Raw genomic sequence first — 17,288 nt, forward strand, 5'->3', positions numbered from 1 at the left:
GTGTCTTAGATTAGTTAGAAAATGTTTAAATCTGTCCAATTTAGTGTTTTGAGTCTTACTAGTCTTAAATTCGTCCAAATAGTCCCTAGAGTCTGTTTTGAGTCCTTTTAACTTAGTTTTGCTGTTTTGAGTAGTTTGAGTCAGTTTTAAGTCTTAAGTGTTAGTTTTGTGTTTTTGAGTCTAGTTGAGTGTTTCTAAGTCTAGTTTGGTATTTTTGAGTCATATTTGTGTAGATTAGCAGCCCTAGTTAATCCCTGGTCTAGAACAATCCCAACTTACATCTTTGCTACAATTGTCAACAATAGGGTTTAATTTGTGTGTCAAGTAATTTTCACATCAGTGGCTTGGTCTTCCTCTCCTTTCTCCCTAGCTATCATATTATTTCCATTTTGGTGTAAACTAGCTACACTGTTGAGACCTGCAAATTGCTACTTCCTGAGGCGTAGCTTTCCCAGGGCGGCCTTCCGCAAACGCTAAATTTGGTAACGCTTCATGGCTTTTGTGCGTTGGTCGTTTGTGCAGGCTGGGAAGGGAAAGTTAGCATTAAATGCCTAACTTGTTGGGCTTAACATGCATTTAATGCAAGAAACTAGTTTAATCCTAACCAAGGGGGTTGACTTGTTAGAGAAAGGGATAAACTAGGCTAGTTCTCTCTCAATGATGCCTGCATGAAATACAAAGGGTATGATATTGGATCTTTTGGCTCCCAAGCAGCCCAAAGTCTTCCATGACCCCAATTTCACGTAGGCCTGATAACCTTTCGTAACCATCTACACCACAATCCACTTGGCAAGCCCCGAATATGTGACTTGGGCTTAACATGAATTGTGGCTAAGGAAGCATGGCGTGAATATCCGACTTAAACATTGTAGCATGGTATGTTGGTAAATATATTCTTCGTCGATCCCGCGCCTTGGCATGTGTTTGGGCTTGAATATAGGCTTTGCATAATAATTGGGCTTTGAGACTTGGTTGAGTTGGAGTGTTACATTTTGGGGCCCTAACAGCTATAATCACCACCTCGACGGTTAGACGATAATTACATTAATTTAACACACATGTAGTATTGTATGTAATTTGTAGTCTTCACTCGTTTCATGTTGCCGGGAGAATCGTAGCTGACCGGTTCCCGCTTCCTACTCGGCTTCTGCACTTGCATATCGCAGAGAGAGCTCCATGGCTATGGCTGCCCTGCCTTCTCTCCAAAACCCCTATTTCCTATCCCTTAAACCTCTCTCACAACTCTCCACCTCCGTCCTCCCCGACCAAGCCCGCTTCTTTTCTTCGTTTTCTACCTTCTCTCGGCCTCCACGACGTCGTCTCAGGCTCACAAGCAAACCCATTGCTGCCTCTATTAAGGTAAATTTATATATCCTCTGTCTTTCAGTGTACTTTTTGCTTTTACTCAATTGCCCATCATCTGTTTGATGAAATGCGTGAATGGGTTGTTCTTTGATTTAGGAAAACTTGGGTCTTATAAGGAAAACTTGGAGTGATGTAACTAGTTTGAACAACTGGGTTGTTCGGGACTACTACCGCCTTGTGAAGTCTGTAAATGCGCTCGAGCCTCAAGTACAGAGTCTCTCTGATGACCAGGTTTGGTGGTTTCGTTCTATTTGATTGTTTGTGGTATTGGATTTCTTTTGGCTTTTTGAAAACTGGGTTGTCTTTGTTTCTTGTAGCTTACTGCTAAAACTGCAGAGTTCCGGCAAAGGCTGGGAAAGGGGGAGACACTTGCTGATATCCAAGCTGGTTCCCAATCTTCTCTGCTTACTAGAAGATTGTCCATTATTTTAATTGGATTCTAAACTTTTGGAGTAATTCTGTTTCTTGAATTATAATGTTTACAGAGGCTTTTGCTGTTGTTCGTGAAGCTGCAAAAAGGAAGCTTGGTATGCGTCATTTCGATGTGCAGGTTTCCTATTTCTCGCTCTCATTACGTTCATGATTACATTTGCGGTTGTACATATAGTTTCTACATATGTAATTTATGTGTAAATTGTCAACTTAATATTTTTGTTTGTTTATATATGTTGTCAATGTTAACACCAGATTATTGGTGGGGCGGTGCTTCATGATGGGTCCATTGCAGAAATGAAAACAGGAGAGGGAAAAACGTTGGTTTCCACCTTGGCGGCATATCTTAATGCCCTGACAGGTGAAGGCGTTCATGGTATGTTTTCTGTGTTGGATATTATAGAAGAATTTTATTTGTTTGCAAGTGTAGTTGTACAATGGGTGGAATGCCCAATTGTTTGTACCTTTCCTTATCGTGTACATTTGTCAAAATTTAATTCCATAATTTGCTCTCTGTTGAAACAGTGGTAACCGTAAACGATTACCTTGCACAACGAGATGCTGACTGGATGGGTCGTGTTCATCGCTTCTTAGGCCTTACTGTGGGTCTTGTTCAGGTAATTTCCTCTCCATGTGAATTTGCATGCAATAGACTTGATTCCTAATTATGAGACATGGCGGCCTGCAGTTGTTTAACTTGGATACACTTCAATTTATTTATGTATATAATTCAATGTTTATTTAAGTTCCTATTTGCAATGTAGAGGGGGATGACAGCTGAAGAGAGGAGGTCCAACTATAGCTGTGACATAACATACACTAATAACTCAGTAAGTCATTTCTACTGCTTGTTGGTTGTATTTGCGTTACTCTTTGTGGTAGTTGCATAGAAACCTTTTGTTTTGCTTTCTAATGTTTGCTAGCCATGGTGTAGATATTACTAGTTAGTTTGTTCCCACCAAAACAAAAGAAGAAGAAAATTTCTGTCTTCCTGATAGCTCATTCATAATGATTCACTCAGGAACTTGGTTTTGACTATCTACGAGATAACCTTGCTGGAAACAGTGGACAGCTTGTTATGAAATGGTACATCTCAAATAATTTTAGTTCATACATGTTTTTTTATTTCTTTCTAATGTCAGCAGTTTTACTTTGTAAAAACAGGCCAAAGCCATTTCATTTTGCAATAGTTGATGAAGTTGACTCAGTTCTTATTGACGAAGGACGAAATCCATTGCTAATTAGTGGGGAGGTAAATTTTTGTAAGGTTTCCATTTTTTATTTTTATGTTATAATTTGAATGCTAATTTTCTTTTCTTTTAATAGTAGCTTAATCTGGTATGGTAATGTGTAATTTTATTTGTAAAAATATCTCTTTGTTGTACACATTGATTATTAAATTTTGTCCTTCTCAGGCTAGTAAAGATGCTGCACGCTATCCTGTGGCTGCTAAAGTGGCAGATTTGCTTGTGCGAGGAATTGTGAGACTAGTCTTTCCTATTATTTTCAGATGAACTTTCTGCAGCTATTCATTTGTTTTCCCATGCATATATATATATATATAGGAATAGGAGGGAGAACTTCTGAAGGGGATCTTGCTCCACTGTCATAGAGCGGGATACTCTATATGTCGTCAATGTGTCATCCTTAATTCTGTATTATTGATATCATGTCGATAGGGTATTGATAAGTTGAGAATAACTTTTATGTTTCATAATCATCAACATTACAGCATTACAATGTAGAACTTAAAGATAATTCAGTTGAGTTGACTGAAGAAGGAATAGCTCTTGCTGAGATGGCCCTTGAAACAAATGACTTGTGGGATGAAAATGATCCTTGGGCTAGGTAATGATCAAACTCAACCGTTCTTATACAAATTAAGCCCTGTGCTCCATGTTTACACATAATACACCATGAGAGTGATAAGCACATAATAGACCTTCTCTGTTAAATTATCACAATTGTTTGACCTACCATCAGCAATTATTATAGCAAGTATTGAAGTTTAAAATGTGGTCAATAGACAATCAATCAACTTATTTTTTTTAGCATTGAAATTTGAAATATGTAGATTTGTGATGAATGCGTTGAAGGCTAAAGAGTTCTATCGTCAAGGTGTGCAATACATTGTCAGAAATGGGAAGGCTCTCATAATAAATGAGGTATGATTTATATTTTTATTAGGCAGACTATTATATACGAAAGATAAACTGTGGTATGCATCATAATTTTAGGTACCCTAAATGAATTAGGGAAAGACCAATTCAACATTTCTCTTTCCTCAATTGATAAGTGGATTATACCAAATTCCATTTTTATAAATTTTGAGTTGTCTTTGATCTAATCATTGAGTGGCTTATATTGACGACGGACGGAATAGAATCATTGAAATAAATGTGGATCAAAAATTCATTGATGGTGCACTTTATAAACAAGTAGAAATTAAGTGACTCATTAGAAACTCAAAGTTCTTAAAATATTTACAGCTGACTGGCAGAGTTGAGGAGAAGAGAAGGTGGTCTGAGGGGATTCATCAGGCTGTGGAAGCTAAAGAAGGCTTGAAGATTCAGGTACATCCAAACGTTTGGCAACTAGTACCTGAAGTATCTTTTTTTTTTTTTTTTTTTTTTTTCACTGCAATTCATTACATGATGTATATACCATCCTAGTTCAAAGTTGTAATATCAATGTACTTGTTAGGCTGATTCGGTTGTTGTGGCACAAATCACTTATCAATCTTTATTCAAGCTCTACCCAAAACTGTCAGGAATGACTGGAACTGCAAAAACAGAAGTATGTCTGTTTACAAGCATTCTGATGTATTTTTCAAAGTAAATTTTTTGCATAACTTGTATTCATAATTGCATATTCATGTAAATCTACCCTTTAATAATTTCAGGAGAAAGAGTTCTTGAAGATGTTTCAAGTGCCAGTCATTGAAATGCCAACAAATCTTCCAAACATTCGTAATGATTTACCAATTCAAGCTTTTGCGGTAGGATATTTAATGCTCACCCTCAAGTATATCTGATGTCTATAAATTCTATACCTCGAAATTCCAATAAACTCTATCGTCAACTTGACAGAAGGTTTCGGTTTGTATTATTTTAGACTGCTCAAGGAAAGTGGGAATATGTTCGACAAGAAGTGGAGTACATGTTCAGACAGGGGCGACCTGTTTTGGTTGGAACTACCAGGTAAATCTAATTTAATGTGTTTAAATTCTTGCATCTGGTTCTGTGAATATAGAGCGGCTGCCATGTTATAACCTTCTTATGTGCCAGTGACTCAGCAATCTTATGCATGTTAAACTTTAGAAGTTTTGTACTTTGTGACCAAGAGGAGTTTGCATTATATCATTGATAGTCAAGCATTTTTTGGTACCTTTTATATCATTTCTGATGCTGAATTACATATCTGTTTCGCCTTTTATAATTTTCCCGGTCGTGTATGTTAGTTACTTGGGTAATGGTGGAGAGTTGAATCAGAAATATATAGGAATTCGTGATTCAGATAAAGCTGCTGAAACTTTTTCAGTCTCTATTTCAAACTTTGTCATCATGGTTATATCTGTGGAGGCATGTTGTTTCATGTGCTTTTGTAAGAATTCTAATGGTATTTGGACTGAATGGCATATCGTTGATCCAAATTACTTGTTTATTGGATTAAAGTTAAACTAAATCATATTTACACTGGATAAGTTTATGCATGAGGAGGGGATACTAGTATTTGGTCGACTTCATGTCTTGAGTATGCAGAGGTCAGCAGATTTATAACTATGATCTCTCATTTTAATAATGCAGTGTTGAGAATTCCGAGTACTTGTCTGATCTGCTGAGGGAACAGAATATCCCCCACAATATTCTAAATGCACGGCCTAAGGTTTATTGAAATTTAACTTGATTGGAGCTTTCACATGGCGGTCTATCAATTTTTTTTTTAACTATAATACTCAATTGACAGTTTGGTTTTACATTGCCGTTGTGTTTATGCACTTCTCTCATCAGTATGCTGCAAGGGAGGCTGAAATTGTTGCCCAAGCAGGAAGAAAATATGCCATTACCATTTCTACCAATATGGCTGGCAGAGGCACTGACATAATTCTAGGAGGAAATCCAAAAGTAAGTGCCTTTTTCCTTGTTAATTTATTCTAAATGAACCTACACATGATTTTCAGGAATCCATTCGAACATGTACTTCATGCATATGCATCTATCCTTTACTCTAATGCATCTTTGTCTGGACTCAGTGTGGATAAGTAGAAACTAAACAGTGGTTTAATTCCTTTTGTACTTGCAATGACTGAAGATGCTTGCAAAAGAGATCATAGAAGACAGTTTAATTTCGTTCCTGACACGAGAAGCTCCAAATGTTGATGTTGATGGAGAGGCAATTTCACAAAAGGTGATTCATTGTTGATCCTTTAAGCTGCATGCCAATTTGAATCTGTTTCTAATTAATCATTTGTTGTAGGTATTGTCCAAGATAAAGGTCGGTCCATCATCATTAGCTTTTCTTGCTAAGACAGCACTAATGGGTTTGTGACTCTCACTAAAAATATTTTATGCTTGTACAATGCACATTAGTCATCAATCTATAATCATAATCTTTTAGAGCCTGTTTGGTATCATTCTTGGATCCAATTTTTTTGTTTTTGAAACCATTGGATATTAAGTAATTAGTTAGTTTCATCTTCTTTGAAAAGTATAAACTAGTTTCCAATTAAAATCCAAACAACCGCTTAATATTCTCTTATGCATCGTGTAGCCAAGTATGTTTGCAAAAATGAAGGCAAGAGCTGGACGTATAAGGAGGCAAAATCTATGATATCAGAGTCAGTGGAAATGAGTCAGTCAAAAGATTTGAAAGATTTAGAGACGCTTGTTGATGAACAGTCAGAGATGTACCCTCTTGGCCCTACAATTGCACTTGCTTATCTATCTGTTCTGAAGGATTGCGAGGTACACTGTTTCAAAGAAGGGTCTGAAGTAAAAAATCTTGGGGGTCTTCATGTGATAGGAACATCTTTGCATGAGTCACGGAGAATAGATAACCAGGTGATTGTTTTTGGCATACATTTTGGAGTCATATTTATTTACCATTTGGCTATGAAGAATGGACTCATGCATGAGCTAAATATAGTTTGATGTGGTCATCCAATTCCATTTTGGGAACTGTCAAGAGTTTTCTTTATATATTGGTTGTTTCTTTCGTTTGACAGTTTTTATTTTGATTATCGTGATAAATTTTTTTGTTTACTACATTAGCTTCGTGGAAGAGCTGGAAGGCAAGGTGATCCTGGATCCACACGATTTATGGTGAGGTAATTCACTCTTCAGCGGCTTAGGCTTACATGGATTCGGTATTGATATGGTCACACAAAGACATGATTTGTGGTGGGTCTATAGCATCTGTGGTCTGTGGTCTGTTCATGTTTATTGATATTATCTTGTAATAAAACCTCACCAAGTTATCATAGCTCACTTCTGCTCGGTCAACATTGCTTCATCTTAATCAATGTAATGGCCAGTCAGACTGGTTTATTGATCATGATTTCAGTCATCTTTATTGTTGGTTCACACTGGACCATGCAACCTTCTGTTCCAACTGGTGGTTTTTGCAAGTCTAAGAGCTGGCCCACATTGATCTTGAACTGCGCATGTTTTCTTGACTGTAAAACTCATGGTTTCATTATTCCATACCTTATTATTTGTTCATTTATGTAATAGCTTGCAGGATGAGATGTTTCAAAAGTTTAATTTTGACACTGAGTGGGCTGTGAGACTTATTTCCAAAATTACAAATGATGAGGATATGCCAATTGAAGGTGGTGCAATTGTTAAACAGGTAATTCATGATCTCATGTCAATGATGTTCTTATCCGTTTCTCTGATATTTTAAGTGTGCTTGGCGAGCTCTCAGTTAATCATCTCACACATTATTGTTCACTCTCTCTTGTTTCTAAAAGTATCTGCTTAATACTTGTGAATTTTAGCTACTGGCCCTGCAAGTTAATGCAGAGAAGTACTTCTTTGGCATAAGGAAGAGCCTTGTTGAGTTTGATGAAGTATTAGAGGTATGCATTTATGAATAACAATGTCTTTATTGGAGTAGTAACTACTGCACTATTTACAAACACTGAGCAAACTTGTTCTTAATCACATTGATTTATTCAGTTTTGAACTTTCGTCACTGGAGAGCAGTATAATAAACTTTGTAATCCCTAAATTTCCATGACGAGTAACCATTGGACACTGTATCCCTTTTCTATGATTTAAGTACTAAATCAGGTATATTGTTATCATTAGTTAGCAAACTTTAAGTGATGCATCGTGCAGGTAAGTTACTTGCATAAATTCAAAACTGGAAAATAGGAAAAAAGGGTCCTTCTTAATTGCATGTCAAGCTTAAATGATGATGACCCTTGCTTACTTGTGTTGTGAGTATCGCGTTTAAGAATGGGAAAAACATGACAACTTGGAAATTGAAAACAAAATAACCAAGATAAATAACACAAAGCATTAATGTGGTTTGGCTATATGTGCCTACGTCCACGGGGTAGTAACAACAATCTTTCACTATATCAATAATGAGTACAACGGATAATCTTGCCAAGCCTTTAGGATTAAGACTTGACGAAAAACCTGAAAGAACAAGAACAAGAAATACACTCTACTCATATCTCTTTCTTTTCTCTCGCACACAGTTTGCCCTTACAATATTCTTTCACTCTAACTCCTTGAGTAGTATACAATTTATTGTTTTTCTTGCAATAGCCTCCTAATATAGACAAGGTCTTATTCAATAAGGATTACTAATCCTAATTGGAATCTAGTTATGAATTCTTCTCGAATTGAGAAACCAACTCCAGTTGGGAAAACAACTCCAATTAGGTAAACAATTTAAACTGGGTAAACAATTTAAATTGGGTAGACAACTTCAATTGGGTAAACAACTCCAATTGGGAAAACAACTTCAATTGGGTAAACAATTTAATCCTCTAAGACTATATAATTCCTAATAGACTTGGGACAACTCATCATGGGCTGGAAAAACCCAACATCTTGTTCGTTAAATTGTGTTGTTCCCTTTTTCCAGGTGCAGAGAAAGCATGTCTATGAACTTAGACAGTCCATTTTAACGGGTGATGATGAAAGTTGTTCCCAGAACATTTACCAGTAAGTTTCTGAGTCCCACACTCAAGGTACTCATTTTACAGTAGCATGCTTGTTTGAAGTTACATCCTTTAGCCGTTACACAATACTTGGATATTGTTAGTGAATGTGTGTTTCAGAGAAGGAACAAAAGAAAAAGGGTTCACCGGGTTATAGAAAGATTGGTGATAACTTGTAATTTAATTTTCAGACCTCTTTCTTTTAGAATTCTTGATATGTAAAATTAGAATAGAGTGCCCAGAATGCATAACTGAGTCATTATCTACCTGGAAGTAGCTTATATAATTGAAAACTATTTTAGTGTGAGACTCTGAAGCGTCGGAAAACTTAAGCTTGCCGAGTGTGACAACATTCAGTATTCGTGTTCTGAAAAGTGTACAAGTGGCAGATAAAGCATGCAATTGTATTGCTAATTGTTGCTACTTCTCTTTCTTGGCCTGTTTCATATTTTATACCACTCTGCTTGATTTGTTAAAATCTAGCTGGGTTCCACTTTCTTGTTTTTACTAATTTCTCCCATTTAATTTAATGTCCAAATGATTATAATTTAATATTTTACAAGTTTCGAATTTTTTGCAGCATTTTTGTTGTTAATTAACTCATTGAAAGTCGTTAATAGGTACATGCAGGCAGTGGTAGATGAAATTGTCTTTGGAAACGTTGATGCACTGAAGGTAGTATGGAATTTCCAATTGGTTGTTGTATACTTCTATCCCCTAATTCGTCTTACTGATTCCCTACTGCTTAATAGCATCCAAGAAATTGGAATTTGGGGAAGCTTTTGAAGGAGTTTATGACAATTTCTGGGAAACTACTGGATGGTAAGCTGATACATTTGTATCCTTTTCCTGCATTTCCTTGTTTGTTTAACATGAATCCTCATGGCATGAAGCTTCTCCAGATTCATTTACAGGCATTACAGAGGAAGTTTTACTAAAATCTCTAGCAGACTCACATGAACTAAACTCTAGAAATATTCATGACGTTCACCTTCCAAACTTGCCAAGACCTCCAAATGCCTTCAGAGGAATCCGCAAGAAGAGCTCTTCATTGAAACGCTGGCTTGCTATATGCTCTGATGATATGACTAAGTGAGTGAACTCTCTGCTTGTGTGCACGCGCTCCCGTCCCTCACACATACCCATAATTTGGAATGCTTCGTTTATTTTGTATCATTTCTGTTGTTTCTGTTTTCCTTTTAACAATATTATGAGTTTTATCATTCCCTGATATGTTTACTTTAGGAATGGACGGTACCATGCTACTACTAGCCTCCTCCGCAAATACCTTGGAGATCTTTTAATTGCTTCATACTTGGATGTTATTCAAGAATCTGGTTATGATGATGGACATGTGAAGGAAGTGGAAGTAAGAATCTTCTCTTCAACCATTCATTATTACTTTTTATATCTATGGTAGTTGGTGAAGGGAAGTGATTTTCACACCCTTTTTAGCCTCTTAATCACCCTTGTTTAATCATATTTGTTGATTCCGTTTGACTTATTCAATATGATGCCCCATAAATAAAGATGGGTGTTTGAGAAGCTAAACGGGTGTGAAATCACTTCCCTTGATGAATGCTAACGTTGATTTATTAGCTTATCATTATTATTGCGTTCGAGAAGAAAAAGATTTCCAGCACTCTCTCAAAGATTTCCAGCACTCTTAAGTTGGAATTTGTGTTGCTATATGGTTAACGTAAATATGATGCATGCTTAATGGTTGTAAACAAATGGGTTTGAGTTTGCCCTAAAATAGTAGTATTTTTTCCTTCGATGAGAAGATTTGTGTAAAAATTCCAGATTTGCTTACATATTATCTTACCAGAAGTTTATCTGTTTTTATAATTTTTGTTTTAACAGTTAATTTCCTTTCTTGACTAAAATTTTGATCTGAAAACAGAGAGCAGTTATTGTGAAAACCCTTGATTGTTTCTGGAGGGATCATCTCGTAAACATGAACAGGCTTAGCTCAGCGGTATTCTTTAATCTTTTGTGGATTTAAATCTCAATTAGCTTGGGCATAGTCATGGGCTTACATGGAATATCTGGCAGGTAAACGTAAGGAGTTTCGGGCACAGGAATCCTCTTGAAGAATACAAAATTGATGGTTGTCGATTTTTCATATCTATGCTTAGTGCAACACGAAGGTTGACTGTAGAATCTCTTGTGCAATATTGGTCATCCTCAATGGAGTCCCAAGAAATTTTTGTATCATAAATCTGGGTTTATTGATGATGTGAAATATTCTAACACTCAAATTAAAACCCTATGATAGTAGTATATGTAAGTAGGGATCGTTCTAGGCCGGGGATTAGAAGAGCTGCTGATCTACACAAATTAAACTCTAAAACACTAAATTAGACTCAAAAACACAAAACTAGACACTTAAGACTTAAAACTGACTCAAATTAGGGAGTTAATTGGACGAATTTCAGACTACTAAGGCTCAAAACACTAAATTGGACATATTTGAACACTTTTCTAACTAATCTAACACACTTAATTAAAGGGGGGTTGATTTGGACGAAATTAATCAAACTAGACAGATAGCAAAACAAAGTAAACTAGATATGAAATTAGGTGAATTCAAGGGTGAAAAACTAGTTAGAGGGTCCTTCTCCACACATAAACATATGCAACATAAAATCGATTTCCAGTATTGTTTCTTTAAACCGTGATTGACAATACTCCAAATTAATCGTGAATACACTAATTAACTCTTAGATTTCCTTAAATTCATTGAATTGAATGGACAACGCATCGCAACCAAATTATTCTTCTCAATTTCCCTATATGAACAGCATGATAGAGATACATTCAAAAATCATTAAGTTCCATGGAAATCATAAGCATTGAAAAGGCTATCGTAACTATGAATTACATGATACTCCAGCTAAGAATCTACTTAACACGATTGTGACTAGCAATCTTCACTACTTTTAATTATAAGTTCCTAACGATTAGGTGAAAGTCCCTTATAATTTAGCATCAGATTCATGTATGCAAACTAAGTGTCCACCCTTAATCAACAAACAAGAATAAGTTCTCAATCAAATAGATAAGTAAATCACATTCATGTTTTACAAAACAATAACTGAAGGTAATCAATTCATATTAAACATATGTCCCATGGCTTCGAATTCACCTCTAACTAATAAGAAAATTAGTTACACATGTTCATAACAATTGAAAAGCAATATGAAATAAACATTGAAACTAAAACGAGGGAAGAAAGAACTCTTAGAACTCCCAAGGATGCAGGTGGCTTGCGCACAAGGTTCTTGCTCCAATGGAAGGCACGGCAAGGGCTCATTCTTCTCCAGAATTGCAGCAAAAGGTTGTGGAATGGTGTCGATTGTGGCTGAGAGGGTTTTAGAATTATATGGGAGAGGGGGGGTTGGTCAAATTTGTGGCTAAAATTATATATTTATAGGTTAGGGTTTGGCCGAATTTCTGGAGGAAAAGGCTTAGGGTTTTCGCACAAGGGTTAGCCCAATCCAAGGGGGGAAATAACTAGGGTTTCTGGCAGATTTGTAGGGTTTCTAGAAGGGTTTGGGGCGCCACTTTTGTAGGGCTTCTAGAAAGAGTGTGTTGTGGCTGATTTCTGACCTTCTAGAAGAGTTTGGGGCGCCACCTTTCTAGGGCTTCTAGAAAGTTGGGTGCATCACATGTATAAGAGAAGATATAGGCCGTTTAGAAGGGTTTTAGGTCCCCTTGCAGCTTATTACTCATCTTCCAAGTCTTGAATTAATTTCTCCATCTCATTAGCACATTCCTCGCTTCATTTGATCTTCAAAAACATCCATTCCTTGTGCTCCACATGCATGCAATCCATTCCAGCCCAAAATTGCTTTAAAATGCTTCAAAATGCACTTTCTTGCTAACTTTGCCAATTAGACCTACAAACAAACAAAAATAGCTTAAATCACTATAATAAACACACACTAAATATGAAAATGCAAGAAAACAAACTAAATAAATCGCATAAATTTGCTCCTATAAATTCCCCCACACTTAGCTTTTGCTAGTCCTCGAGCAAAACAAAGGAAACAAAACAAAGGAAACAAAACCTACACCTTCCAACGTTTGCCTCAGGGATTTCCAATGAAACATGACATATTAAAAATCACTACTCACATAGATTTTAGTTATCCTTACCCTCGAGCACACACTTAATCACAATCACCACTTACTAGCTCGCATCTAATCAATTTAAAACATGGTTTTGATGGTAGTAACACGCCTTAGAGAATTCCTTCAATTCCTCACCGGATATACACTCTATTTTCACACAGATTTTCTAACTACACTCCCTATACTAGGTATATGTGAGAAGATTGATGTAAACATGTAGACTAGCCATTCACATATATTTTAAACAAAGAAAGCACTTTCTGGAATTATTAATGCATGTATATAGATATGATCTCATGAATGGAATGCCACTACTTAGACGCGAGAACCATGGATACCATATGCTCATACCAATCCCAAACTCCACATATTGAAACACATAACAACCAAGATAAGAATCTAAGGGTTGTAATGGCGCTAAAGGTATTGGCTAACAAAGAAAGGTAAGGATAAACAAAGGTTCTTAAAGCAATAGTAAGCAAAGTAATGAAATCAACTTAGAATTCACTCTTGAATGCAGCAAATAACTTGAAACACTAAAGGGATTTTGTACAACTTAGAGCCGTATTCAAACTTTTTGGACCCTTTCTTCAACAACCAATACTTGTGAGTTCTTTCTCACTTATTTCACAACTTTTTTCTCTTTCTTTTTCTTCTTCTTTTTCCACGTTTTTTTTCTTTTTTGTTTTTCTTTGTTTTTTTCTTTTGCTTATGTACATAACCTTCCCCCACACTTGATTTCTGCAATATGTTTGATCAAAAGGGATTCCCTCTAAGTCATGCTCCACTATACTTTAAGAACAAGGGTATGGATAGTCCTATTCTAGGCTAGGTAGGGATAATGTGGCTAACAACGAAAATAAGCTAAATAAGGCTCAAAGGGGTTAAACCTACAAAACAAATGCATGGGATGAAGGCTTTTTGGCTCTGGTGGTAACTACTAAACAACTTCACCTTGTTATATGCTATGCATTCAATTTTAAGCTTTGAATGAAACAGGCATGAGTTCTAGTATTTGGAACTAAAGTGATAAAACGCATTCTAAGTAGCAACCAAGCAAAGAATAATGAGATCATGCAACGACTTTAGAAAACAAGAAATCACAAATTAATAACTCTCCAAATAAAGTTTAGGCTTAAGTCTCTTAGGGTTGTAGTATTAGTTTGAGTTCCTTCCTTCAAGCATGTTACAAAAACTGATTTTTTTTCCTTTGTGATTACATGTGAATTCGTAAACGACAACTATAACCAAGCATAAACCAAAGAGCATATCAAACTTCCATTCATGTTTGTAATTTTCTTTAACAATCATGTAATTAAAAACTAAATCCTCATCATTGTGTTGGAAGGTATCCTAAGACAAACACACAAAAACGACTCTTTTTGGGGTTTTTAAAACATTTTCTAATTATTTTTCAAATTTTTGTATTTTTCTTTCTAAACACACTAAAACAGTTCAAAACACACTAAAAACACTTAAAACAGTGAGAAACAACTCTAGTAGTGTTAGGTGATAAAATTCCACGAAAATCATGCAAACCCCCCCCCCCCCCCCACACTTAAACCAAGCATTGTCCTCAATGTTTCAAACATAGACTAACATGCAAGCAAACAACACAACTAACAAACATATGGGTTTAAGAACGCAAATATGGGTATGGAGCTCGAATTCCTTCATTTCCTCGTATGAACACATGGGTTGCCTCCTAAGAAGCGCTTGCTTTAACGTCTTCCAGCCAGACGATACCTCCATTTAAGCTCCATTGTAGTCCAAGGCATAAAGGGGTACATCCTCCACGACATGCTCCTCACAATTCTCGTGCACTGGATCTATGAATGGCAAGGGGTAGTGATCCTTCCTGATTGTGGCGTTAAGCTTCCTAAAGTCAATGTAAAGTGTCCCACCACCTTGAATTTGATTGGGTACCTGCACCAAAGATGGTAACAACCTATTAGTTGAAATGGGAATTGGAATAGGAATATGTGGCTCACCAATGTATTGCAATGAAGGTTCAAAAGTGGCAGCACTATCAACAAATGCATGAGAGGTGCTCTCGGCCAGATTGCTAGCTAATCTCGTCCAAGGGGGCCGGCCTCTTAGAGGGAAAAGGAGAGCATTGTGTTCTTATCCTTTCCCCAAAAGAAAACCCTAAGGATGAAATGGCTATAAAGTTGCCTTTATACCACCTCACAATGGAGTGGCAAACTTGCAATTAAAGCAAGTTCACTACCCTCCTTTATTTGGCTGGCCTTAAGGGTTTATTGGGCTTTTAAGCCCTTTGTTTATTCAAGTTGTCATACAAGTTGAGTTAATGGGCTTGACATTCAAATCCCATTGGGCCTTGCGGCCCAAAACTAACCTGAGGTTTTTAACGAACTTTATTCGTTTGATTAATTAACATATTAATTAATCCTTGCCATAAATAATTAGACCATTTAATTATCCTTACTCATCTCCGTTGTTTTTTCAATCTCTACCTTACACGGTGTACGATCCATTAGGTTCTTTTTAGCGAGGCAGTGGGCGATTAAAACTCTTTCAAATCGATTATGAATTGAAACTTACTTTCAATTCTCCCTTTAGTGATTATACACGTTTAGGGCTTCCACAAACCACGAGTGACACCTAGCAGTATGTCATGGTTACCCAAGCTAATCAGAAGAGGTGGAGAACCTATTCAGTTTAGGATTACAATGCAATACGGTCTTTCTTTAATACAATACTCTTGACCACATTGTTCATTAATAAAGAACAATGTTTTGTCAAACAAAACATTCATCCATCTCTCACAGTGACAGAATTAAGTTCCTTAAAATTGGAATGTAAAGACAATCTTTGATTTTTCCAATTTCTTTGGTAGTTCATATGAGGAAGTAAGTACGATCTGCTTTCGCAGAGATCTACATTTGATTCACGTTCCGAATGTGAAGTACTTTCTCTTCTCTCATTAATCTTCTACTTCTTATTAGCCACACTTTTACAACGATTGTAAAACATAGTTACTAATACGGAATCAAGCATTCAAGTAGAAGAACCAACTGTTTTGAACTTTTCAAGAACAATTTACAACACCTTCGAAAGGTGTGTTCTTGACACTTGCAAGACATTTCTTGCAAATACCCCTTCCAATGTCCATCCTTTCATAAAGAAAGTTTGTTCCCTTGGAGTTATTTCCCCTTCTTCATTTGACTTCTCCTTTGACTATAATAGTCATGGTCCCTAAACTCCCACTATCTCTTTCGAAACTTATTTCAATTGTGTTATACACATCAAAGGATTTGAAGAGCGTGTGGTTATTGTTCACTATATAGTTTACAATAAACTTAGTGAACCATTTGGATAGGGACACAAAGGTGAAGTCCTTGCCTAGTTTCCGTATCTAGAAGTGGTTTAACACTTCAACACTCAATGATTCAAAATCATCATAAGTCCATGTTGATGGACTATTTTTGTCAACCAACCATTATGTTCTAAACATAATTACAAACTTTCAAGAGTTGTTCAAGGCAACTCTCATTTCTTCATACAACAATTTGTAAGTGAAGAATCATGGCACATAAAGTGTCCATGCCCTTGTGCTTACTTCTCAAGTTCCTTGTTCATGTAACAAAGAAACAAGCACTAATGTTTGCGTTAGCTAAGGGTTGTTCAAGGCAACTCTTATTTCTTCATACAACAATTTGTAATTGAAGAATTATGACATTAAAAGTGTTGTCCTCTTTATGATAGACTTATCTAACATGTTCTTCCAATGATACATTATCAATAGGAAGATTGTGACGATGAGATTACTTAGGTACATATACAAGCCATTATAGACAATCTATGGGATTGTAGTACCAAGTCCGGAAACTAAAGCTTTCGGCTTTTCTTTGTCAAGTTTTTTGGATAGCGTTTGCAAATATATTGGTAAACAAATACATAACGAATATAAATTGATTTTAAGCCATTTGATCCGGGTCTTTAAATCAAATAGCACCACCCACTATTTTTGACAAATTCCATATCCCTCATCGGAATTCGAGAGTTTTGGAGGAAACTCTTAGTAGCGTATGGGAGACTCATCATTACCAAGCCCACCTCACAATGATATGATGTTCAATAATAATAATGAGAGAGTACGCTTACTCATTTGTATCTCTTGCAAGTACCCATCTTATTTGGCCTCTAGAGAATG

At 36.3% G+C, this 17,288-nt stretch overlaps 1 protein-coding gene across 2 annotated transcripts; it reads left to right on the forward strand.

Moving 5' to 3' along the window:
* Positions 1-1,037: 1,037 nt before the first annotated feature.
* LOC126604878 (protein translocase subunit SECA2, chloroplastic) lies at positions 1,038-11,241 on the forward strand. Of its 2 annotated transcripts, none has more exons than XM_050272203.1 (31): positions 1,038-1,359; positions 1,462-1,596; positions 1,683-1,752; positions 1,851-1,915; positions 2,053-2,173; positions 2,323-2,414; positions 2,562-2,627; positions 2,819-2,883; positions 2,962-3,049; positions 3,213-3,278; positions 3,530-3,645; positions 3,872-3,962; positions 4,287-4,370; positions 4,501-4,593; positions 4,700-4,795; positions 4,912-4,997; positions 5,604-5,682; positions 5,808-5,921; positions 6,109-6,204; positions 6,274-6,337; positions 6,568-6,857; positions 7,068-7,123; positions 7,530-7,647; positions 7,796-7,876; positions 8,899-8,978; positions 9,595-9,649; positions 9,727-9,796; positions 9,889-10,066; positions 10,220-10,343; positions 10,878-10,952; positions 11,030-11,241. In XM_050272203.1, the coding sequence occupies exons 1-31, from the start codon at positions 1,177-1,179 to the stop codon at positions 11,192-11,194; spliced, it is 3,162 nt and encodes a 1,053-aa protein (XP_050128160.1). In that variant the 5' UTR covers positions 1,038-1,176; the 3' UTR covers positions 11,195-11,241. The 2 variants fall into 2 exon arrangements, with proteins under 2 accessions (XP_050128160.1, XP_050128159.1); XM_050272202.1 differs by having other exon boundaries at positions 1,039-1,359; positions 9,877-10,066.
* The last annotated feature ends 6,047 nt before the right edge of the window (positions 11,242-17,288 follow it).

This window comes from Malus sylvestris, chromosome 15, assembly GCF_916048215.2.
Source record: "Malus sylvestris chromosome 15, drMalSylv7.2, whole genome shotgun sequence".
Lineage (NCBI taxonomy): Eukaryota > Viridiplantae > Streptophyta > Magnoliopsida > Rosales > Rosaceae > Malus > Malus sylvestris.

Bases quoted from the DNA above. Each gene is read 5' to 3' on its own strand.
- LOC126604878 (XM_050272202.1), top strand. From the start codon at position 1,177: ATGGCTATGGCTGCCCTGCCTTCTCTCCAAAACCCCTATTTCCTATCC. The intron at 1,597-1,682 runs GTTTGGTGGTTT...TGTTTCTTGTAG, and splicing joins AGAGTCTCTCTGATGACCAG to CTTACTGCTAAAACTGCAGA. The intron at 2,884-2,961 runs GTACATCTCAAA...TTGTAAAAACAG, and splicing joins GGACAGCTTGTTATGAAATG to GCCAAAGCCATTTCATTTTG.